Source organism: Heterodontus francisci, chromosome 2 (genome assembly GCF_036365525.1).
Source record: "Heterodontus francisci isolate sHetFra1 chromosome 2, sHetFra1.hap1, whole genome shotgun sequence".
Classification (NCBI taxonomy): Eukaryota; Metazoa; Chordata; class Chondrichthyes; order Heterodontiformes; family Heterodontidae; genus Heterodontus; species Heterodontus francisci.
Window position 1 is genome coordinate 94,152,546 of NC_090372.1, and position 26,742 is coordinate 94,179,287.

At 43.9% G+C, this 26,742-nt stretch overlaps 1 protein-coding gene across 7 annotated transcripts in view; it reads left to right on the top strand.

The window, feature by feature from the left end:
* LOC137345606 (rap guanine nucleotide exchange factor 5-like) overlaps window positions 1-26,742 on the top strand; it is a 350,413-nt gene that overhangs the window by 227,942 nt on the left and 95,729 nt on the right. For all 7 annotated transcript variants that reach the window (XM_068008865.1, XM_068008869.1, XM_068008867.1 and 4 more), the window contains 3 exons: window positions 10,901-10,979; window positions 21,507-21,654; window positions 21,741-21,838. In XM_068008865.1, the coding sequence (XP_067864966.1) occupies window positions 10,901-10,979; window positions 21,507-21,654; window positions 21,741-21,838 (325 nt within the window). The remainder of the gene's footprint in view (window positions 1-10,900; window positions 10,980-21,506; window positions 21,655-21,740; window positions 21,839-26,742) is intronic.

Consider the following 26,742-nt stretch of genomic DNA (forward strand, 5'->3'; position numbering starts at 1 on the left):
GAAGAACAACTGTGAGTTTGCCAGCACGTTTCACACTCCATTCCACAATACAGCACAGCAGTGAGCTGCTCTGATCATTAAATGTTAAGATAAAATAATCACAAATCAATGTGGCTTTGTGAAATCTTTAGTTCAGCAACTGAATGATTCCACTGGTAGAGATAACTGCTGTAAATCATAACAATACCTCATAGTCAGGATTTTATTTATGCAGACCAGTTCCAAAAGCATTAAATCTCTGCCACACACACAATACTTCAGCCTTTGCACAGTGTTCTGTTACAACATTCTAAATTCAGGGCCTCTAACTATTGTACTGATACCTTCTAAACCAAGACAATCTCTTATATCTGTGGGCTACGATTCTTTCAAAAGAAAAGCAGTGTGACCTTATTTATTCATTGTTGCTATTTTTCTTCTGTGCATAAATCATGTAGCTTTTAATACTCAGGGTCACATTTCATCAATAGGCAAAAATTCAACTAAACTATTGTTAGGTCCCATGCTGAGTTTTTTTTATCCTGACCTTTTCTCCCCAATTCTCCAGACAAAGCTGGGGGGAATTTTATGCTCTTCCCCCGCATTGGATTTGGAGGTGGGGAGAGCATATAATCAGGTGGGAAAGCCCAAGTAAGGGCCTCATCCCACAGACGCTGGAATTAACCTAGCAGCGGGTGGGCCTGTTGCCACACGGGGAGCACGCCAAGCAAACTAATGCAGGTTGCTTGCCGGCTCCAGTGTAGTGAGGTGGGGGGGGGGGGGTCCATCATTAAAGGCACTTATTGCCTGACAAGGTACCCGGCATCGGGAAGGGGTGGGGCTGCTGAGAACCAAACCCCTGCCCTTGCTGCCAACCCCCTACAAACCCCATCTCGTGAAACCCCTCCTTCTGAGACTTACCTATGGCCTGGGTCCAGGGCCGTGGGTGAGTGCTCCACCAGCAGCAGGCACGCCTCCACAGTGGCACTACTCAGTTAAAGAGCTGTTGGCCTCTGATTGGCTGGCAGCTCTCAGCAGGCCGGAATGCCGCCACCGGGGTCCTTAATCTCGGAAAAGGTCTGCTGCTGTCTATTTAAGTGCTTAGTTGGCACTTGATCCAGTAGGCCTTCCCCAGAGGAGACAGCGCGGGTCTCTTGCAACGCTTTTGCTAGTGGTCGAGACCCCTGTTGCCCCGATAAAATCCCGGCTGCTGACTCACTGTTCTGGTTCAGTTCCACGACATCAGGAGCCTTTTGGTACCTTTCTCCAGCAGCCATTGTGTGAACATCGACAGGGATTGGCAACCTTTTTTTAAAAAACAATTGCCTAAAATAAAAATTATTGGGAGCCACAAGACGAAAATTTGACATTTCTAAACCAAATACTTGGCAAATTACCAAGTGTATCTGGTAGAATGCATAATTTGCATATATAATAAATAAAATACATATGTTGAATTTTTGTATCAATAGAAAAAAAAAGACCGAACTGAATTATCACATTTTTTGACATTTTTTAACTATAATTTTGTTAATCATCATCTTTAAAACAAACTTTAACTTAAGATGCGTAGAATTGAGAATTTTTTCAGCTATTCTCATGACAAAAAAAACTTTTAATAGCACATTCAGAACAATTTATCACCTCAGCTATATTAGAAACAATAAAGGTCGCAACCATAAAACCTGTTCATTGAATCAAAGGCATTATCTATAACTATGGTATAACTATACCACTCAAACAGGTTTATTTAGTGAACACTGATGTTTTTGTTAAAATAATCATTTGAAATCATAAAATGCAGCATAATGATTGGCCTTTTATCCACACAATAAAAACATGGCTCTTACTGTTCTTCACTTAATTTTTTTAGGCTTTTTTCATGTTAATGTGATCCAACTGGAAAAGTTTGGAGACATAAATGAGGTAAAGAGCTGCATGTGGCTCGGGAGCTGCAGGTTGCAGAACTCTGATCTAGACAGTGAGTGCTGACAGGCCATTCAACATGGAGAGCATCACAGCTAAGCCTAATCCCTTATTATCCATCATCCACAGACTCTCACTTTCTAACCGGGATTCAGGAATGGAAACCCTGACTGATATTTTTCCCCTCCTAGCCGAAGTGTTTTGTTGGAATATTCTTATTAACTCTTTACTGGTCTATTCTGATCATGTCGATACTGTTACTTTACCATAATTCTTAAAAAATATTATCCAGTTTTCATTCACAAAATACTTTTTTTAGGCTGTCAAGATGTAGATTTCATTAATTCAGACCTGAACGGTGATTAAAAATAAAAGAATTAAAAATCTCTGTAATTACACCATCCTTTAACAGTCACTTCAAACATTTGTTTCTTGGTAAATTGCAGCTGAAATGTTTTTTTTAGATTAATTGAATTAATAAAAAAACAAAATTATACAAACAATTTTAACAAATTGTAACAAAACGAAAATGCTGACCAGCAGATTCTTTGATAATGTTGTACCAGATTGGATGTGTTACATTTTAAATCCCTGGGACTTCGTCAAAGGCACTAAGAGGCTGAGCCTTACAGAGCAGAATATACCCAAGTTGAATCCATAGACTATGCTGAATTCAGTCATCTCAATCAGGTTGTATTAGGAAGTGCCACAACTCACCCAAGTCTAAAGGCCTGCTACCCGACCCAAACCCGATGGGACCCAACGACGTGTCGGGTTCGGGTCGGGTTGCTCTTCCAGGTCCGGCTTTCGGGCTTGGGTGGGATCAGGTCAGGTCTGCGTCGGGACCGGGTCAGACACTCAGTACTCTACAGACTCTGAGTCTGCACAGTGAGCGAGTGAGCATCTCAATGACATCATCACGCTCATGCTGCAGCTTCCTTTCAAAAGTGGTAAGTACTATGGTCGGGCTTGGGCTAGGGTTGGGTTGGGTCGGTCATGGGAAAAAATGGAAGGACTCAGGCCAGGTTGGGCTCGGGTCCAATGTGGTTCTGTCAGGTTCAGGTCGGGTTATTTTTTCCAGACCCGATCAGGCCTTTATCCCAGTCACCCTGGCTTAGAGAACAGAAAATCAGCTAGAATTCCTGATCCTGATCACCATCCAGTGAGTGTTATGAGCATCAGGTGAGGATTAGGCTGAGCTTTCATGCACCCTGTAGTCAACTACCCTGCTGACATTCATCATCCAACTCACCCAAGATCACTTTGGTAAGATGTCAGAGAATGATTGACATCTGTGGTACTGTACTCTGACAAGGAGTAAACAGCTTGAGGAAAGGAAAGAGAAGAAATGATTGGCAGAAAAGGAAGGCAGAAATAAAATACACTTTAGCTCAATGATAAATGAACTTTCCAGATGCTCCAAGTTTATGGAACTGAAATTTCTATGGTGGTTCTCCTGGTTTCCCTTGGAATTTCACATTCTATGAGCTGGATTTTGTGCTGGAGGTGGAATCCTGGTGCCAGGCTGAAAAGCGGGAGAACCCCTCCTCTGCCTTTTCGTACCCCCCAGAGTGATCGTCTGGTCTTTTGAATCACAGTTTTAGGAGGCAGGATCCTTGTCCCTGTAAAGACTTTAAAGGGATGGGGATCCCACCTCCAAGAGCTGCCAGCCAATCAGAGTGCCTACGGCTCAACAGTATCAGCAGTGCCGCTGAGAGCAGTGGCCGCTGCCGGCACTGTAGAAGCCTCAAACCCAGGCCCAGTGGTGGAACCCCGGAACCAAGGTAGGCAAGGCAGGGTCACTGGGCCAATCCGGAAGGCCCCGGCAAGGGTGGAGGGCGGGCGGTGGAGGGATGATTGTTCTGTCTGGGGGGAGGGGGCTCCCGGGGGGTAAAGTTGTTCCTGGTGGGGGTCCTCCATGGGCCACAAATTGCCCACAAAGGATGAAACCCCACCCTCAAGCCCACAAGGAGGTCACCTCCTTTTTCAAGGTGTCTTCTCCGTGTGGCAGAGGCTACCTGCCGCCGCTGTTAAGATCCCAGCGGCAGCGGGAAGAGGCTCTTAATAGGCCACTTCAGGGCCTCAATTGATCTCTGGGAGGGAAGGCTGTCGTTGGCCTATCCTGCCCCCGGGAAGATTGCTGGGCAACGGGCCCTCTATCCTGCTGCCCCCCCACCCCCCCCCCCCCCCATCACCCGTCATGATACTCCGTGCGCTCCCGCCTCCGAGCCTGCCTCAGGGGGCACGTAAAATCCCAGCCTATGTGCAAAGTCATTGACAACAAAGGTCTGCTACCCAACCCAAACCCTACGGGACCCAACGACATGTGTCAGGTTTGGTTCGGGTCGGGTCGCACTTCCAGATCCGGCATTTGTGCTCATGTTGGGCCAGGCCTGATCGTACATGCTCTATCACCACCTCAGGTAAGTGACTCTAATGTTAATTTACTTTTTGGACTTTAAATGTGATTTTGTTACTGTTATTTTAAGCTGTGCAGGTAAGGAACAAAGTGAAAAATGGAAGGTAGGTTAACTGATGGTTGGGTCGGGTTGGGTGCGGGAAGAAATGGAAGGACTTGGGCCAGGTTGGGCTCGGGGTTGGATCGGGTCTCATTTGCAGACCTGAGCAGGCCTTTAATTGACAATATCATAGAGTTCAGAAGAAAACTAGAGTTTAAATATGTACCAGTCCTAACTTTGACTGTGTCTACCTTTGATTGCCTGATGTGGTCAGAGGGAAATTTTCCAGAGTCTTTGTTCCCCTTCTGGCATTGGATTTTTCTCTGTTTTTTTGCCTCTCCCAGGAAATGACAGGGCTGCAAGGAGGTGGGGGAGGGATGGCGAAGAAGTGTTTAGTCAAGATGGTTTCACCATCAAAGTGTGGGGCAGGCTTGGTGAACTAGCTGTTCTTTTTCTGCCTGTCATTTTTGTGTCTTATATGTTTGTAAAGGGAATTGTTCCTTTTCTGTCACTGAGATGCCCTTTTGGCAACTGTTGCTATTTCACTATCAAAAAACATTTTCTGACATCTTTATCCTATACCTTTATCCTGTTGGCTTTGGAACAGTACAGCAGAGAGTTAAAAACACCCAGTTTGTTCATTTTGCTATAGTTTATATGATGGCTACTATAATTGCAAAGTATATAAAAAATAAGTACTTTTATCACAAATAGAGACAGAGCCCTAATTTTCACATTTGATTGCCCACAGGATCAGTTAATTGGGAGTGTCTGCCTCAGGCTGTCCTGGGCAGGCTGTGATAACATTTTCCAGCTGTACATAAAAAGTAATTGCATTCAAAGGTATAGAGAGACCTGATGCATCACAGCAGGAATGATGGCATGTCTCGCCAAAATAACGTGTGATGCATAGGACAAGCTGATGCCTTTCACGCTCAGGAAATGAGGTGAAATGGCATCGGGGGAATTGGCCCAAATAATGTAATTTCATTGCAAATGGAATTTAATGAATATTTGGAAAAGATAGAGTTTTAAGAAATAAATTCCCACTTATAGTAAGATGATACTTCATACTCCTTTCAGACAAGTGGGTTGTGGTGGGGAGGCCCATAAAATGCTAACAGGAGCTGCCTGCCTCGACCCACGACACTGAGAAGGCCCCGCCGGATGTTAGCGGCAGCAGTGAGGCCTCGGTGCAGCCCCCACAGCACTTGGTGGTGGGGCCTTCATTAAATATTGAAATGAGTTAAATTAAAATGCAAATTAACCTACCTGCCGCCACTGGCTGTCCCATGCCGATTTTACGGCCAACCAGCCGCAATTCGCACGCCTTTGGAGTTCCAAGGCTAGACACTGGTGGGAGGGGGGGAGGAATAAAATTATCAGGGTGGGAGGAGGGACACCGAGGAAAACTATTCCTATTGGTTGTGGGGATGGTGGGAAGGGGTTGAGGGTCAAAGATACTGAAGTTCAGGAGGGAATGTTCAGAATTTCGTAAAGTGTATTTTTGTGGGGATAGGTCAATTTATGTGTTTAGGACTCAGCGGGGGGTGGGAGAGGAGATTCAATGTTAAATTAAAAGTTTATTAATTTTTTAAGCACATTAAATATATCCTGAGGGCTTGAAGCCCTTTAAAAATGGCACCGGCGCCTGTGCAGTGGCACTGGACACCGTTGCCGAGGACACGGCGGCCACTCCCTCTACGTCATCGGGGGCAGCCGCTCTGCCCCTTCCATTTAAATCACCCCCCACGCGTAATATTAGTGTGGCGTGCGATAAAATTCAGCCAGTAAAAACGAACAAATCTCCCCCCTCCACTTGCTTAAAACCTAATCCTTTTCTCACCAGTTCCGATGAAAGATCACAGACCTGAAATGTTAACTCTGCTTCTCTCCCCACAGATGCTGCTTGGCCTGCTGAGTATTTCCAGCACTTTCTGCTTTTATTTAATTAAAAATAAACCATAGGCACAAAAAAATGTTTTCCATCTATTCTCAGCTTTCACAGAAAACTCACAATAAGCTAAAAAGTATCAGCACACAAAGACATTCAAATACAATATGTATGGAATCAATTTCCACATTGAACCAGGAAGGAAATTAATACCTCAGCCCTGTGATGCCAGCTCCAACACTTAGGACTGTGAAGAAAGTTCTTAGTGTCAAATAACTCCAGTGCAATATTGAGGGAGTGCTGCACTGTCGGATGAGACATTAAACCAAAGCTCCATCTGCTCTCTTGGGTGGACATAAAAGATCCCATGGTTGCTATTTCGAAGAAGAGCAGGGGACATATCCCAAGTGCACTGGACAGTATTTATCTCTCAATCAACATGGCTAAAGCAGATTATCTGGTCATTATCACATTGTTTTTTGGGGGGAGCTTGCTGTGCACTATTGGCTGCCACGTTTCCTACATTACAATACTGACTACGCTTCAAAAGTACTTCATTGGTTTTAAAGTGCTTGAGCCATGAGAACACATGAAATAGGAGCTGGAGTAGACCATATAACCCATCGAGCCTCTTCGCCATTCAGTACGATCATGGCTGATCTTAGGCTTCAATTCCATTTTCCCGCCCACTCACCATATCCCTTGATTCCCTGAGAGACCAAAAAACTGCCTATCCCAACCTTAAATGTATTCAACGCTCGATCCACAACCTTCTGGGTAAAGAATTCCAAAGATTCACAACCCTTTGACTGAAGTAATTTCTCCTCATCTCAGTCCTAAATGATCGGCCCCTTAACCAGAGATTGTGCCCCTGTGTTTTAGATTCCACGACCAGCGGAAACAATGGGCCGGATCTTGTGCTTGTCCGGAGGTGGGTTTCGTGACCAGGAGGTCAGAGAATTGGAGCGGAACCACCCACAACGGAACCCAATGCCAGTATTCCTGGCTCCGATCTTCCCAGGGGTGGGATAGACTGACGATGACCTTCCCGCCCAGAGGCCAATGGGGCCCTTAAGTGGCCTATTAACAGCTGGGATCTTACCAGCAACGGGGAGGCCTCCGCTGTGCGGGGAGGATGCCTTATAAAACGAGGCACCCTCCCAGCGGGCTTGGGGGGGAGCCCTCCTTCGTGGGCAATTTGTCGCCCTTAGAGTACCCCCACGGGAACAACTGTACTCCCTGGGATCCCCCTCCCCCTGGACTGAACGACCACCCTGCCAACTCCCTCGCCGGGGCCTGCTGGACTGCCCCAGTGGCCCCACCTCACCTACCCATGTTCCAGGGTTCCGCCGCTGAGCCTGGGTCCGAGGCCTCTGCAGTACCGGCAGTGGCCACTGCTCCAAGCGGCGTTGCCGATACTATTGCGCCTCCGGCCCTCTGATTGGCCGGCAGCTCTTGGAGGCAGGATCCCCATCCCTATAAAGTCTTTAAAGGGATGGGGAACCCGCCTCCTATAGCCTTGACCCCCAAAAGACCAGAGGATCGCTCTGGGGCCCCGAAAAATGCAAAGGCAGATATCCCCCCGCCTTTTCGGCCCAGCGCTGGGAGCCCTGCCTCCTGCACAAAATCCAGCCCAATCTCTCAGGGTCTACCCTATCCAGCCCCTTCAGATCTTGTCTGTTTCAATGAGATCGCCTCTCATTTTTCTAAACTGCAGAGAGTACAGACCCAATTTACCCAGCCTCTCATCAGAGGACAACCCTATCATCCCAGGGATCATTTTAGTGAACCTTCATTGTACTGCCCCCAATGCAAGTATATCCTTTCTTAAATGTGGATACCAAAACTGCACACAGTACTCCACATGTGGTCTCACCAACACCCTGTACAATTGTAGCAAGACTTCCTTATTCCTGTACTCCAATCCTCTTGTAATAAAGGTCATCATGCCATCTGCCTTCCTAATTGTTTGCTGTACCTGCATGCTAATTCTCTGCCTTCCTTGAACAAGCATACCCAAGCCTCTTTTAACATCAACACTTACAAGTTTCACACCTTTTAAAAATTATTCTGCTTTTCTATTCTTACAACCAAAGTGAGTACCTTCACACTTCCTTACATTATACTCCATCTGTTCTGATGTCATGAAAGGCACTATATAAATGCAAGCCTTTTTCCTTACAAATATTATGTGTCAGCAAAATATTCAACCATGGGAAGCATCAGAGTTGAATCTAATCCAACTCACGTGGACATTGACTGGTGTTTGTACATAAGGCCTTCCTGATCCGTAATACTCAGTTCAGTGGGAGAGAATAGAACATTACATAGTCATACAGAGTTTATTTTAACAGTTCCAGTACTTAAAATATAGCACAGAGAGCTGTTTCAGCACAAAATCATTTCTGTGGAGCACTGATTGACAGGCGTGGCTCCCTGTTGGTTGGGGAACACTGCAGAAAGAGACCATAGCCCAGGTGATAAACAGGTGTGTTTCCTGCTCTTTGGGATAGAGATCATGGTGGGTGGTGTGGGTGGGTACAGTATGGTTTCGAGGGTCAAGTGGTAATTGCAGGTGGAGAGAGATTGGAGGCAGAAATGTGGGGGTTTAGTGGTTGTAGCAATGCCAGTGATCATGGGGAGGTGGTGATTGTGGGGGGAGCCGATCACTGGGCTGTCCGATCATGGGGGATGGATCAGGTCATGGGGAGGGATTAGATCACGGAGGTGAGGGGCATGCTGAGCCCAGTCATGGAGAGGGAAGCAGGTTAGTCTGGGGGAAGCATTCCTGCTCTTCTGTGCCCACAAGCAGTGCTGGAAAAGCACTTACCACTTACCAGCAATTCTCACCTCCCTTTAGCGGACACATTTCCCGAGGCCTGGGAAACCTGGCGGCCAGCAGTAAACCTGGAAAAGAATAAAATCTGAGGCACACACTCTCATTAAAATATTTAAATAAGCCACCTGCCTCCTGTGGGTGGGTTGGTTCCCCACACCTCCCCCCTCCCTCCCACCCAACCATTCTGGTTCTATTAAACCAGAAGTGGGCAGGTTTGAGCCTGGTTGGGTTCAAGTTTGAGATTTTTTAAAACCTACATTTTCACCTGACTCAAACCTACCCGTTTTCTGGGGATAAAACCACCCCCTTTGTGTGTGCTGCACCAGGCCCGAGTCCAGATAGTTAGCAGCTTTGAATGTTCTTTCCATCACCTCGAGTACCCACATGACTGCTTGACAATCTTGTTCACAAATCTCACAAGAAAACTATTTCCTCCAAATGAAACAAAATCAAATCAATTTTCCCAAAGTGACAAGAGTCCTGCAATAAAACTGAATTATTTTGTTTGTGTAAGCACAGAAATTAATTGGGCAAAATTATTGAGCAGTATGTCCACTTACCTCAGAAACACTTTCTATGTAGTTTCTCCTGGCATCCAATATAGATACAATAGTGGTATCTTTACTTTTTTTCCTGGCACCATGAGTGATGCTATATAAATGCAAATTGGAATTGTTGTTACCTTGCTCTGAGATTATGATTATATCTCTGTGGTTTGACACACATCACGTGCAGGTACATCCAAAATACATTTACAGTCCACAAGATAAAAATCATGTTATTTAGTCCCTGCCATTCAACAGCTTAAAGTGACAGCCTATGAGAGGTGACTCAGTGAGGCAACTGTGTACTGTGCACTAACTTTTTATAGCACAATCTCATGATCGTACAATGCAACCTGGTGATGGTGCTATATTTGAAATGTTATTGTCATAGGAAAACTGTCTCATAACTATCACAGTATTCAAAACTCTTTTATAGTGCTGCTCAAAAAAATGATGTTAAACTGGTAATCAACCATCTGATCATATACTGGCAGTGGACCAAATGCTCACTGCAAGGAGAGTCAAGGAAATTCCTTTATCAGGCCATTATCTTTTATTTCCCTGAGGAATAATCATTTCCATCTATATGGCTTTTTGTGAAAAAGCACTCAACAGATCCTTAAAATCAATTACAAACACTATCATTGGAATAATACAAGCTGGAGTCAGCCACAAGTTCTTAGCAGTCAGAACATATGGGTGCAACATAAGCCTTACCATAAATACATTTGTGAAGCTGCTTTCTAGTTCAGATATGTATATCTTTTTTATTTTTGCAAATAGTCAACACACTTAGTCGAAGTAAATTGTGATTATTAAAATATATAAATATAGAAGAAATGCTTTTTTTAAGCAAGCATTGTACCTCATAAGAAAGTTTTTAACTGTCAGTTTCTACTAGAGCATCTGGGTAATGATGTCAGCAGGATTCTGAGTTAGTGCAATTTCAATAGAAATGTGTTGCTCACAAAAAGGTCTCAAACATGAAATGAAGTTTTCTGGTGCACTTGGGTACAAGAGAATATCTTAGACCAATGAATGATTTTAAATAAGTTGCATAAAACTGAGCCTTATGGCTGTTGCACATGGATTTATGAGAAGTCAGTAGTGATGAATTACGTTGCTGAAGAAGCACCAAAAGGAAGTAATCATTTAATTGTTTGTGCAAGCAGGATTCATATGTTTAGTGAAGAGAATAATTGACCACTCAAAGCTTGAATGTTCAGAAACTTCTGATTAACAAAGCTTTGTTTTGCAGATATCTTGCTGGATGACTTTCTTCTCACATACACAGTCTTCATGTCAACCAGTGACTTGTGTCATGCATTACTGAGGCAATATCCTTTCAGGCTTCTACTTAAACTGAAAAGCAACCAATATGTAAAGGATTATTATGTTTATATAGCTGTTTGTTAAATACCTTTTTATAAGGACCGACTCCCTTAATGTCTCAAAAAATAAGCTGATTGAAATATTCTCCTAGATTGCCTTACATTGGTGAGTACTATTGCTTTCAGCAAAACAAATGTGCATATTCATTCAAGTCAGAAACTTAAAAATGCTGCTTATGTCCCATTTATGTTCCATTCATTTTATGTTTTTTAGGTAATTTATATTGTGCAATATTATTTGTAGAACCATCCTATAATATAACAAGTATAATTTTCTGCATGTTTTACATGTGAAAGTAATGATTTCAAACACTGGTTTCAGTGTTACCAATAGGAATGCTTAAATCTTAACAATGACATCTTAAAGAATGACCATCTTGACTCAAAAAACTATAAATTGTGTCATTTCTGAGCTGGTAATTCAGGTGCTCTTTCTGTCTCTATGATGACACCATTTTGTATGTGTTCAATTAAGGTCCAATTTAGATGTCTATGCTGCAGCTGTGACCTGCAGGGTGTGTGCCTGTAATGTCACATTCAGAGTGAATTATCAAAATAATTAATTTAACCATCACATCATTATGGGATCAATAATAAGGATGCAGGAAACCCATATTATTTGGTGCTTACGTGTGTTTTGAACTCATTGTGGGACTTGAACCTACAGGCTTCTGAATCAGTGTGGTGTCCTACCAACTGAGTCAAACTGATGCTTAAAGAAGGATAAAATGGACACCCACTTTTATTTTAGTAATTTTAGTGCCTGGGCCATCCTATGCAAAAAATTATTAGAACTAAAAGCTGACAAGTCCCCAGATCCTGATGGAGTTCATCCTAGGGACTTAAAAGAAGTGGCTGCTGAGATAGTAGATGCATTGGTTTTAATTTTCAAACATTCCCTAGATTCTGGAAAGGCCCCATCTGATTGGAAATAGCAAATGTGACTCCTGTGTTCAAGAAAGGAGGGAGACAGAAAGCAAGAAACTACAGCTTAACATCTAGTCATAAGGAAAATGCTGGAATCTATTATTAAGGAGGTTATAGCTGGGCACTTATAAAATCTCAATGTAATCAGGCAGAGTCAACATGGTTTTATGAAAGGGAAATCATGTTTGACTCATTTATTGGAGTTCTTTGATGACGTAACTGCTACGACCAGGTGAGAAAAGTGTCTCGGGTTCCCTCTCAGCCTTCACCTGGTCTTACCGTAACAGGGTTTAATTTTTAAACACGCCATGTTTTTAGGTGCCCCTTCGTGAATCCTTGTTCACCGCTTTCCAATTATAAGGCAAAGAAACCAGCACAAACAGGCTTTCTTAGGTTTAAAGAAGAAAAGTTGAAATTTATTAAACATAAACTCTGATTCGGTTGACACCTACGGATGCACGTCGCGCCCACGCATAGCATGCATACGCGAAACACACATGCAAATAGAGACAGAAAAGAGCAGAAGAAATAAAGTGGAAAAAGCTTGAGGCAATATCTGAAGAGTTTTTGTTACGGGTCTTTGATCTCACTGTAGAGTCCTTGATTGTAGGTAGATCTTGCTTTTCGTTGGGGCCCAGTATTCTTCTTAAACCTTGTTCGCTGTAGGACACTTTTCTCTCTTGGGGTTCATGTGGATTCAGAGGCTTGTGAGAAAGAGATGGGAGCAGGCAGAGAAGAGAGGCTGTGGCTAGCCAGCCAGGAGAGATATTCTTGGTCCAGGAGCATTCTGCTTTCTGCACAAACTGTTTGTACAAATTCCAAAAACTCAGGTTGACCAGCAGATTAGTCATGTGACTAGCTGGTTTGACCATGTCCATTTGTGTAATCGGCCATCTGAGCAGTCAACTTGGAATGCGAGCTCCCCCACCCTCAACGTCTGGTAATCAAAAGTCCATTGTGGGTTGAATGTGTCAGGGAATGACTGCTTTGTCCTTCCGAACACTATCTGTTAATATGCAAATGTCTTTCCAGCCAAGATCTGGCAATTTTTTTAAAGCAAGTCCTTTCTTCACTTTAACAACAGTTTGAAATTTTAAGTCCATGTGGCAAAAGTAATATGCCTCATTCTTGGCAGGTGGGGGCCTGCATGACATAAACAAACAACGTGGATAAAGGTGGAACCTGTGGATGTGGTGTACTTGGACTTCCAGAAAGTATTTGACAAGGTGTGACATCAAAGGTTATTAAGCAAATTAAATGCTTGTAGTGTAGGAGGTGACAGATTAGCATGGCTAAAGGACTGTGTTTTTTTTATTTGTTTCATGGGATGTGGGCATCACTGGTCAGGCCAGCATTTATTACCCATCCCTGTTGGCTAACAGGAAGCAGAGAGTAGGGATAAATGGGTCTTTTTCGGGTTGGCAAGCTGTAACTAGGGATCCGTGCTGGGGCCTCAACTATTTACAATTTATATCAATGACTTGGATGAAGGGACTGAATGTATGGTTGCTAAATTTTCTGATGACACAAAGATAGGTAGGAAAGTAAGTTGCGAAGAGAACATAAGGAGTCTGCAAAGGGATATAGATAGGTTAGGTGAGTGGGCAAAAATTTGGCAAATGGAGTATAATGTGTGAAAATGTAAGAAGAATAGTGAAGCAGCATACTATTTAACTGGAGAGAGACTGCAGAACTTGGAGGTACAGAGTGTCCTGGAAACATAAATCACAAAAGGTTGGTATGAAGATGCAGCAAATGATTAGGAAGGCAAATGGCATGTTGTCCTTTATTACACGGGGAATGGAGTATAAAAGTAGGGATGTTTTGCTCCAGTTGTCTGGAGTATTGGTGAGACCACATCTTGAGTACTGTGTACAGTTTTGGTCTCTTTATTTGAGAAAGCATTTAAATGCATTAGAGGCAGTGCAGCGAAGGTTCACTCAACTGATACCTGGGATGGGGGCATTATCTTATGAGGAAAGGTTGGACAGGTTGGGTTTGTATCCATTGGTGTTTAGAAAAATGAGAGGTGATCAATAAGAAACATAAGTTCCTTAGGGAACTTGACAGGGTGGATGCTGAAAGGATGTTTCCCCTTGTGGGAGAGACGAGAACTAGGAGACACAGTTTAAAAATAAGGGGTCTCCCATTTAAGACAGAGATGAGGAGACATTTTTTCTCTCAGAGGGTTATGAGTCTTTGAAACTCTCCTGCTCAGAGTGGTGTAGGCAGAGTCATTGAACATTTTTAAGACCGAGGTAGATAAATTTTGACTAACAAGGGAGTCAAAGGGTATCGGGGTAGGTGGAAATGTGGACTTGAGGCCACAATCAGATCAGCCATGATCTTATTAAATGGCGGAGCAGGCACGAAGGGCCGAATAGCCTACTCCTGCTCCTAATTTTTATGTTCGTATGTCATATGTTCATATGGACAACAGGCATCTGGACATGTCCTCAATGTCCCAGCAAAAGAACAAGATACCTGGTGTTCTTCTCAGCATTATTTCAAGATCAATGAATATCACAGTATTTCTCCACAACTACCTTATTTTGCCTCATCCCAAATGAAGTATCACAACACAATAGAACATCAACTAACCCAAATTATATTCACTATAACACTGTGTGGTCCAAGTGTGTTCAGTTTTACCCTGATGCTTCTCCTTTGTGTGTCTACTGGCTTCTTTACTGCAAACTGTCTTCTTAAACCCTTCTCCCTGTCCCCTCCATCCTCACCTCCAACAATAAGTGCGGGCACTCATGGACTTCTTTGTCACTAAGATCCAGACCATCCAATCAGCTGCCTCTCCTGTGTCCCTCCTCTCCACTAGCCCACCTCGCCAAACTTCCTTTAATGCTCCACCCGCCCAAGCTCTGAACTCACATCTTCCTCTACCTTCTCTCCTATCTTCCCTCATGTCCTCTCTGAGCTCATCTTGTCCATGAGACCCCCCTCCTACTCCCTCAACCCTATTCCCATTGAACTGCTGACCACACCAACTTCCCCTCCTGGTCCCCATGTTAGCTGATATTAACAGTTCTCCCTCTTCAAGTGTTGTCCCTCTCTCCTTTAAATGTGCCATCATCACCTCTCTCAAAAAAACAGCCCTTGACCCCACTGTCCTTGCAAACTACTATCCCATCTGTGACCTCCCTTCCTTCTCCAAAGTTCTTGAATGTGCTGTTGCCTCCCAAATCCATTCCCATCTTTCCTGGAACTCCATGTTTGAATCCCTCCAATCAGGTTCTCGCCCCTGCCAAAGTACTGAAACAGTGCAGCTCTTATCGAAGTCACAAATGACATCCTATGTGACTGTGACAATGGTAAACTTTCCCTCCTTGTTCTTCTGGACTGGTCTGCAGCCTTTGACAAGGTTGACCAGAGCATCCTCCTCCAACACCTCTCCACTGTCGTCCAGCTGAGTGGAACTGTACTCACGTGGTTCCATCCTTATCTATCTAATTATAGCTAGAGTATCACTTTCAATGGCTTCTCTTCCCACACCCACACTGTCGCCTCTGGTGTTCCCCAGGGATCTATCCTTGGCCCCCTCCTATTTCTCATCTGACTGCTGCCCCTTGGCAACATCATCCGAAAGCACAATGTTAGTTTTCACATCTACGTTGACGATACTCTGCACTGCCTTGCCACCACCTGTCTCGATTCCTCTGCTGTTGCTAGATTATCAGACTGCTTATCCAACATTCAGTACTGGATGAGCAGAAATTTACTCCAATTAAATGTTGGGAGGACTGAAGCCATTGTTTTTGGTCTCCACTCTGGGCTCTGTTCCCTGGCTGCCGGCTCCATACCTCTCTCCAGCAACAGTCAGAGACTAAACCAGTCGATTCACAAAGTTGGTGTCATATTTCACCCTGAGATGAGCTTCCAACAACTTGTTCAGGCCATCATTGGGACTGCCTGTTTCTGCCTCTGTGGCATCGCCTGGCTTCACCCCTGCCGTGGCTCACCTTGTCTTTGTTACCTCTAGACTTGACTATTGCATTCCTGCATTCCTGGCTGGTCTCCCGCATTCTACCCTCCGTAAACTTGGGGTCATCTAAGACTCTGCTGCCCGTGTCTTGACTCACGTCATGTCCCTTCACCTATCACCCCTGTGCTCACTGACTCATGTTGACTCCTGGTCAAGCAACAGCTTGATTTTAGAATTCTCATCCTTTTTTTAAGGTACCTCCAACACTTTGCCCTCCCTATCTCTGTAATTTCCTCAAGCCCTGTGACCCTCTGGCATTTCTGCACTCATCTGGTCCTGGCCTCTTGAGCATCCCCGATTTTAGTCGTTCCACCATTGGTGGCCATGCTTTCGGCTGCCTGGGCCCTAAGCTCTATAATAATCTCCTTCTACCTCTCTGCCTCTCTACCTCACTTTCCTCCTTTGGAACACTCCTTAAAATCTACCTCTTTGACCAAACTTTTGATCATTTGACCTAATATCTCCTTATGTGACTTGGTGTCATATTTTGTTTTAAAATGCCTCTGTGAAGTGCCTTGGGATGTTTTGGTATGTTAAACGCACGATATAAATATAAGTTGTTGTTGTTGTTATGATCAGTTTAGGGTCCCTATCATGCAGACCCCCACCTGCCAAGAATGAGGCATACTGATTTTGTCACATGAACATTGATTTTAAACTTTTGCTGGAGTGAAGAAATGACTGGTTTGAAGATCACCAGACACTTGGCTGGAAGAATGTTTGCATACTAAGAGACAGTACTTGGAGAGACAAAGGAATTGATCACTGATTCAATCAGCAGAGATTGGTCTGACAATGGTTGCACATCTTGTCGGTAAGAGACAACTCTGCACCGCACCCCACGCCCCCACCGAGGGCCTTGAAATCCACAAACCTCGCAGGAGAGACTGTTCCAAATAAGGAGCTAGTCATATGACTAACCTGCTGGGCAACCTGTTTTTTTTTTAATTGTGCCACTGAGAGAGAATCAGAAGGCTGTTTGAACTGGAACCTGGGACAAGAAAGCCTCTCTCTCCTGGCTGGCTCTCTCTCGCTTTCTCCCCAAGCCACGGGACCCACGGAAGACACGTAAACATCAAGAGAGAAAAGACTCCGACATCGGAACAAGTTGAAGCGTGAACCAGGCCCCAACGAATTGCAAGACTTACCGGCAAGCAAAGACAACACATTGAACTCAAAGGACTGTAACTACCAGATATTGCCTCAAACTTTTCCCCTTTATTCTTTCTACTTTTTCTGTGTCTATCTGCATGTGTGTATTGAGTATGCATGCTAGCGTGGTCGCGTCGTATATTCATAGTCGTTAACTCAATTAGAGTTTAAGATTAATAAACTTCTACCTTTCTTGTTTAAATCTAAGGAAACCTGTTTGATTTATTTGCCTTACAATTGGAGCAGTGAACAAGGATTCACTGAGGGGTAGCTAAAAACAGTGTTTCTAAAATTAAACCCTGTTATGGTTAAACCAAGCAGAGGCTGAGAGGGAACCCCGAGACCCCATCTCATCTGGTCATAACAGTCACAAACAGAGTTGTACCCCTCTGAAGCATTTTGGGATGTTTTTCCATGTTAAGTGCATTATCTAAATGCAAATTATGCTGCTGATGTTGCCTGTCCTTTTAAGGCTACTTCTCATGTATTCCTTTAAGGAATGGTCTAAATAGGGAATTATTGAGGTCAGTTCTGTAGATTGGTAGCTTGGCCCCTGTTTTCAAGAAGAGACTGTGTTCCCCGAAGATCAGAAAAAAACAAAAGGAGATGACTGGCTTTTACGATATTTATACTTTTTAGGAGGTTGTTTAGTTGTGATATGTGTTGGTCTTTTGTACAAAATGTGACCTCCAAAATGCAATGGACTTTCTGGAATGCCAGGCTTTGATATCCGCAATAAATGTTCATAGGATCCCCCGATTTCATTGGTAAGTGCAGTGCCCAATGTGGAACTGAACTATTCCAACCAGGATAGTCCCAGGTTTGATCCCTGGTCAGTGTTTCATTAGCAGATCTCAGTCAGCACCACAGTAAAGGTGTTACCATTTATCTAAATGTCCTTCGACCAAAGAGAGGAAAAAAAATCAACCAAGCTTCCTGTTCCCAACGAACACACATAACTCCTGCAGAAAACAGCGAATGTGTGGATAAGAACATGGTTGGCTTTTGCTAGGATGCCTCTCGAAAAGTCTATCACTCACTGTCTAGTTGTTCCTTTGAATGATGGCTATTTAAGCTAGATACCATAGGGCAGCTGGTCTTTACCTCACTAGAGTTCAGCACCTTTAAGAGAGGAAAGGGAGGAAAAGCAAAGGCCAAAACAATAAAAAAGACAATACTCAGCTGATGTCTAATTGCATAATTTAACATTTTAAACTCAGTACTGCCAAACCCCATGTAATGAATGAGATAAGTAAACGTATTAGGAACCTGAATTGCCAGAGAGCAAATTTACATTCCTGAGCTACTATTATTTGCAGAATGGCTGTACATTCATCTTATAACTACATTTTACAAGTTAATGTCCTCTGAAAAGACAAGGAGAGTCAACAAAATTAGTGTCAGGAAATGTGTCGGTTCCTTGAGACTCAGATACCCCGTAAGGAACGTGCATGAACTGCCAGTGCAGTTATTAAATCATTTGTGCTTCCGACAAGCAAGGTCATTACAGCAGTCGAGCCCTTTTCAAGAAGATGACTTGATTTAATGTCAAGCCTTGTTATTACTTGCGGTGTTACTGGCTGAGATTTCTGCAATCGGTTTAAAGTAAAATGGTATGGATGATTTAGAATGACTGTTATGGATAGGAGGTAAGGGGTGTGGGTGGTTCCCACTGTTCACCTCCGAACTGACCACAATCATGTTTTGTTTAAAATGATGAGTTAGCCCTGAGTATTTTACTTACCAAATAAACAGACAGTGACAGGTTTTCTTGTAGGTTTAAAGCAGAAGATTAACTATTTATTGAAGAATATTCATTCCCCAAAATGTTTGCAACATCATTCGCACGCATTCACATGCACTCTCAAGGGAAGATTGAAGGAAAAAGGTGAGGTTTTAAGGCATGGTAGGTGTTCATGGTTTTTGATAAACCTATTGAATCTTCTAAGCAGAACAGCCCTTTTTTAAAGATGCAGGCTTGGGTTGTTTGTGGTCTTGACCTGTTGAGGTGTTGTCGATTTCTGGTGGTTAAGATTTCAGACTGGAAGTGGTGGGTCACTTTCAGTTCTTTGCTGCACCAAGTTGAAGTGTAGAATTTGAAGCAGGGCTCCTTATTGTTTGGCTAGATCTTTCCACAGCCCCTGGTTCGACTGCCTTCTGCGATGTTGCTGTGATCTCCTCCTCTCCCCAGAGAGCTATCTTTTAAGGTAAAAATCTCTCTCATTAGCTTCTGTTAGGAGACACATGGCCCTCTCCCCTGTTGTGACCACACAATGGACCAGGATGTGGAATCTATGGACATCCATTTATGTCTGGATGAGTATAATCCAGTTATGATGTGGCTACTTCACATCTTCTTTGTTTCAGAAGAACCCATTTATTTCAGGAACGTCTCTTGATTTTTTCAGGATGGGTGTATTTGGCACCTCTTAGCTGGAATGTATCCTTTTGTCCTTAACAGATAGTGAGGCAATGTTCAAATACACAGGCCAGGTCATTTGACATTTGGTGGCCATCTTTTGCAGCTTGTCCACCTTTTTTTAAAGAGTAAAGTCATTTTTAACGAGTCCACCTTGAATAAATTTCCTATCTTAAAAATAGGAATATATGTCTTTATTGGGTATGACAACGACATTGTTGGGTATTACAGGGCAGGCAAAATTGCAGGCATTACCCTCACCATTAGAGATTTGGCAGTAAAAGAAGAGATCATTAAGTCTTTTGAACCAATCAATATCTTACAGGGTACGGACACAATTTTGTGGATTTTTCTCCTCTTGCATTATTTCTACAACAGCTCTCCATTTTTTTTAATGGAATCTGGGCATCACTAACAAGGCTATCATTTATTGACCATCACCAGTTACTCTTGAGAAGTTGGTTGTAAATCTTCTGGTCATGCCAGCATTTGTTTTGGTGTCATGCCCTCTGATATTCCTTGTGCTCCATCCAGAAATAGGGTTGGAAGAACCTTTTAATCAGTAAAAATTGCTGAATGGAAATGATGTGATTATATTATAATATGCAGCAGACATAATCACAGCAGTTTAGAGAGATATTAAAGTGACAACAGTACTTCTTCTGGAATCAGGAAACTGTGTGTGTTGATTGGTGGGCATAAATCCCAGGGTGGATAAAAGTTTCAAACATGATGGGGGGAATTTTATCCTGACAGCTGGGTCATGACATCCGGAGAAACCGACATTGAGATCCTCACTTCACCTCTTTTTTGGAAGGGCCACCGAATTTTGTGCCAATCAGGCACTTAAGTGGACAGTGGTGGGCCTTCGACAGGATCAAGGACCCCCATCGCTGGAAGTCCCGCCCTTGCAGAGAAATAGCCAATCAGAGGCCAGCAGCTACAAAGCCATTGCAGAAGTGGTGGATGCTGCAGGTGCACCAGTCAGAGATCGAGAAGCATCGCTGGAACCAGGCCTCAGTTCAGTCAGGGTGGGAGGGGTCTCACGGGGTGGGAGGGGTCTCACGGGGTGAGAGTCGCTGGTAAGGGGGAGGTGGTTCAGCAGCAGGGGCAGGGGAGTGGCCTTCAGTGATTCCCCTCCCCCCCCCCCCATTCCCTATGCTGGGTCCCTTGTTCAGCCACTAAGTGCCTTTTAATGAGGGACCCGCACCACCACCCCTGAAGCCGGAGGCATCCCACACGGTTTTCCGTGCCGTGCTTCCTGTGCAGCAACAGGGTCACCCATCAAAGGCTAATAGCGGCTGCAGCAGGAAGAGGCCCTTAATTGGGGGTTAATTGCCCAGTTAAAGGCCTTAATTGGCGGTGGGGCAGTAAAGCTTTTCACGGGCCTTCCCGCCCCGGAATAACTTTGGCAGAAATGGGATGGTGGCAGGAAACGTCCCACCATCCCATCCGACTTTATGCTCTCCCCGCCTCCAAATCCACCGCAGGGAGAGCATAAAATTCCCCTCGATATGTATCTCAGTTTCACATGAAGAGTTTCATTGAGAGATTGCAAAATTAAAACTACTCCTGCTCTTCTTGAAATACAGACTAAACATCAGTGGGCAGTGTTTGGGAACAACAGCATCAATGCTTACTTGCACTATAGCTAACTCAACATCTTTGAGATACTCTATACTATAAAGCTGCAGTTCAGAAATATTCATTTAAATATTGAATGCTGCCCTTCCCCAGCATTTTTGACGGCAGAGTCAGTGGAGTAGCTCAGTGAGCTGATGGCAGTCACCACCATTTTTGTTGGCCACTAATAACCCATGAATACAGACTGATTGTTGGTCGATACCAGCTTCTCCCTTGAACTGGAAAATAAAACAAATTGTGACTTCAACAAGCACACAAGCAGGTACAATTTGCATTGCAGTAAAGGTATGAATTTTTCTTGATCACAAAGGTGTTTTCCTTGATTGCATGTTACCTATTGTTCAAAGACATATACAAAAAAACAAGGAGACTCAGATAACAGCTTGTACCAAAAGCGCAAAGTGCTACGCATTGTGTCACAATGGATATATCTTTACAGGAACTTATTACGAGAAGATGAAAATACGAAATTGTTTTTCAAGGTACAGTTCCTGGAAAAGAAAAAAATTATAACTTTTTTTTAAAAGCCTTCACAAACTATTACGTTGTTCTTATTTTTGTCTTACAGAATCTTTATAGGCACGTTCTTGATGATCTTTTTGAGTATCCCAGTTTGGAGAAAGCTTTGAAAGAACTCCAGAGTCTGTTTTGGACACCTCACAGACAGTAAGTATAAAGGAAATAATATTCCCTGGCTGGAGCTGCACTATTTACTGCTCTTAATATTTGTGGAATTGGCAGGATGTGGCTACACCATTCTTCTTTGTGGCAACAGAGTAAGGGGAGAAGCATGGTGCATGAGGCACTCTGTAAACCACTCATTCCATGGGTACATGCTGTCAACAGAAAGGTAACAATTCCGTTCTGTAATTTTACAACCCATTGACTAGAACAGATTTCCCTACAGTGGCCATTAATTCTTATATAGTAAACTCACATAAAATGAAGTGTTATGTACAGAGGCAAAGATTGTGGCCTGATGAAAACTGAATATTCACTCTGTTTAAATGAGACACTACCATGTCTGTCTAAATCTCCATCTTTGTGTTGATCCACTTTTAAAACTTGGCAATTGCGTCATGTGTTTACCACTTTTTCACAAATTAACACAAACTTAAGTTTTGTACCCAGTGGTGCTAAATTGATTTTTAAAATCTTCAACAGTCTGCATTCGCAATTTAGTGTGCTAATCTATAGTTCAATTTACTTTCTATGTAATGAATAGAATAACACTGCTTTTGAGAATGAATTCCACTCATTTGAGCTGAAAAATTGAGTGCCAACTATTTATTGTTCCATCTGCAAAGATTAGGATCGCAAACTTTTTTTCCACAAAGCATTCAGTCACGTTTTCTTTAATAGTACAGGGGTAGGATCCCCACCAGTGCTCTTATGATACATTGCTGTTCCTCTCCTGGAAAGTGATCAGTAAAGTGATGGAAGGTGTCATTGTCAGTGTTATCAAGCGACACTGACTCAACAATAACCTGCTCATTGACAGTCAATTTGGGATCCGCCAGGGGCACTTAGCTCCAGACCTCATTACAGCCTTGGTCCAAACATGGATAAAAGAGCTGAATTCAAGAGGTGAGGTGAGAGTGACTGTCCTTGACATCAAGGCAGCAGTTGACCAAGTGTGGCAACAAGGATCCCTGGCAAAATTGAAGTCAATGGGAATCGGGCGAAACTCCACAGTGGTTGGAATCATACCTAGCACAAAGGAAAATGCTTGTGGTTGTTGGAGGCCAATCACCTCAGTACATCGCTGCAGGCATTCTTCAGAATAGTATCCCAGGCCCAACCATCTTCATCTGCTTCATCAATGGCCTTCCTTCCATCATAAGATCAGAAATGGGGATGTTTGCTGATGATTGCACAATGTTCAACACCATTCACAACTCCTCAATTACTGAAGCAGTCCATGTTCCTATGCAGCAAAAGATGGATAACATTTAGGCTTGGGCTGATAAGTGGCAACTAACATTTGTGCTGCACAAGTGCCAGGCAATGATCATCTCCAACAAGGAAGAATCTAACTCTCTCCCCTTGATGCTCAATGGCAGTACCATCACTGAATCCCCCACCATCAACATTCTGGGGGTTACCATTGACCAGAAACTGAACTGCAGCAGCCACATAAATGCTGTGGCTACAACAGCAGGTCAAAGGCTGAGAATTCTGCAGCGAGTGACTACAAGAGCAGGTCAAAGGCTGGAATTCTGCAGCGAGTAACTCACCTCCTAACTCCCCAAAGCCTGTCCGTCTACAAAGCACAGGTCAGGATTGTGATGGAATACTCTCCACTTGCCTGGACGGGTGCAACTTCAACAAAACTCAAAAGGCTTGACACCATCCAGGACAAAGCAGCCTGCTTGATTGGCACCCCAATCCACCACCTTCAACATTCACTCCCTCCACCACCAGTGCACAGTTGAAGCAGTGTGTACCACCTACAAGATGCACTGCAGCAACTCACCAAGACTCCTTCGACAGCACCTTCCAAACCCGCAACCTCTACCATCTAGAAGGACAAGGGCAGCAGATGCATGGGAACAACACCAACTGAAAGTTCCCCTCCAAGCCACACACCATCCTCACTTGAAACTGTAATGCTGTTTCTTCACTGTCACTGGCTCAAAGATAGTTGTGGTTGTTGGAGGTCAATCATCTGAGCTCCAGGACATCACTGCAGGAGTTCCTCAGGGTAGTGTCCTAGGCCCAACCATCTTCAGCTGCTTCATCAATGACCTTCCTTCAATCATAAGGTCAGAAGTGGGGATGTTCACTGATGATTGCACACTGTTCAGCACCATTCACGACTCCTCAGATACTGAAGCAGTCCGTGTAGAAATGCAGCAAGATCTGACAACATCCAGGCTTGGGCTGATAAGTAGCAAGTAACATTCGCACCACACAAGTGCCAGGCAATGACCATCTTCAACAAAAGAGAATCTAACCATCTCCCCTTGACATTCAATGGCATTACCATTGCTGAATCCCCCACTATCAACATCCTAGGGGCTACCATTGGCCAGAAACTGAACTGGAGTAGCCATATAAAAGCCTTGGCTACAAGAGCAGGTCAGAGGCTAGGAATCCTGCGGCGGGTAACTCATCTCCTGATTCCCCAAAGCCTGTCCACCACCTACAAGGCACAAGACAGGAGTGTGATGGAATACTGTCCACATGCCTGGATGGGTGCAGCTCAAACAATGCTCAAGAAGCTCGACACCATCCAGGACTAAGCAACCCGCTTGATTGGCACCCCATTCACAAACATTCACTCCCTCCACCACCGACGCACAGTGGCAGCAGTGTGTACCATTTACAAGATGCACTGCAGCAATGCACCAATGCTCCTTAAACAGCACCTTCCAAATCCGCAACCTTTACCAACTAGAAGGACGGCAGCAAATGCATGGGAACATCACCATCTGCAAGTTCCCCTCTAAGTCACACACCATCCTGACTTGGAACTATATCGCCGTTCCTTCACTGTTGCTGGGTCAAAATCCTGGAACTCCCTTCCTAACAGCACTGTGGGTGTACCTACCTCACATGGACTGCAGCGGTTCAAGAAGGCGGCTCACCACCACCTTCTCAAGGGCTATTAGGGATGGGCAATAAATGCTGGCCTAGCCAGCGATGCCCACATTCCATGAATGGATATAGAAAACCTGAAACTCCCTCCCTAACAGCACCGTGGGTGTACATGCATCACATGAACTACGGTGGTTTAAGAAGGCAGCTCACTACCACCAAGGGCAATTTGGGATGGGCAACAAATGACCTACCAGGGGCACTCACATCCTATGAATGAATAAAAACAAGTTCCTTGGGGACAGTGTGGTAGCAGTGGAAGGAATTCAGCTAGGTACTTGAAGCCTGTCTTCCTGACGTCATTTAAATGTAGTGAATTAGTCACGGATGACTGGCCAACTTCCCTGTTTGAGTTCTTCCCTTTACCGAGTATCTCAGAATCACAGAATTGTTACAGCGCAGAAGGAGGCCATTCGGCCCATCATATCCGCATCGGCTCTCTGAAAGAGCCACTCCCTCAGTTCCATTCCCCTGCCTTCTCCTGTAACCCTGTAGATACTTCCTTTTCATATCACAGTTGAATTCCCTTTTGAATGCTTCAGTTGAACCTGTTTCTACCACGTTCACAGGCAGCGCATTCCAGACCTTAACCACTCTCTGCATGAAAAAGTTTTTCCTCATGTGACTTTTGCTTCTTTTACCAAATACTTTAAACCTGTGCCCTCCCACTCTCGATCCTTTCACAAGTGGGAACAGTTTCTCTCTATCTACTCTATCCAGACCCCTCATGATTTTGAATACCCCTATCAAATTACTCTCAGCCTTTCCTTCTCCAAGGAAAACAGTCCTAACTTCTCCAATCTTTCTTCATTACTGAAATTCCTCATCCCTGGAGCTATTCTCACGAATCTTTTCTGTACTCTCTCCAATGTCCTCACATCTTTCCTCAGCAGGGGGGGGGGGACCCAGAATTTGATGCAATACTCCAGCTGAGGCTGAACTAGTGTCTTATACAAGTTCAAACAACTACCTTGCTCTTGTACTCTATGCCCCTATTAATAAATCCCATGATATTGTATGCTTTATTAACCGCTCTCTCAACCTGTCCTGCCACCTTCAATGACTTATGCACATATACACTGAGATCCCTCTGCTCTTGCACCCCCTTTAGAATTGTACCCTTTATTCTATATTGTCTCTCCATGTTCTTCCTACCAAAATGAATCATTTCACATGTCTCTGCATTAAACTTCATCTGCCACCTGTCTGTCCATTCCACCAACCTATGTCATTTTGAAGTTCTACACTATCCTCCTCACAGTTCACAATGCTTCCAAGTTTCATATCATCCACTAATTTTGAAATTGGGCCCTGCACACCAAGGTCTAGATCATTAATATATATCAGGAAAAGCAAGTGTCCCAACACTGATCCCTGGGGAACTCTATTACAAACCTTCCCCCAGCCCTAAAAACATCCATTAATTACTACTCTTTGTTTCCTGTCACTCAGCCAATTTCATGTCCATGTTGCTACCATCCCTTTTATTCCATGAGCTACATGTTTGTTCACAAGTCTGTTGTGTGGCACTGTATCAAACTCCTTTTGAAAGTCCATGTACACCATATCAACAGCGTTTCCCTCATCAACTCTCTCTGTTACCTCCTCAAAAAACTCCAGCAAGTTAGTTAAACATGATTTTCCCTTTAAAAATCCATGCTGGCTTTCCTTAATTAACTCGCATTTGTCCATGTGACTATTGATTTTGTCCCAAATTATTTTTTCTAGATGTTTTCCCACCACCAAAGTTAAACTGACTAGTCTGTAGTTGCTGGGCTTATCTTTGCACCCTTTTTTGAACAAGGGTGTAACATTTGCTACCCTCCCGTCCTCTGGCACCACCCCCGAGTCTACGGAAGAATGGAAAATTATGGCCAGTGCCTCTGAAATTTCCACCCTCACTTCCCTCAGTATCCTTGGATGCATCTCATCTGGCCCTGGTGCTTTATTCACTTTTAGTACAGACAGCC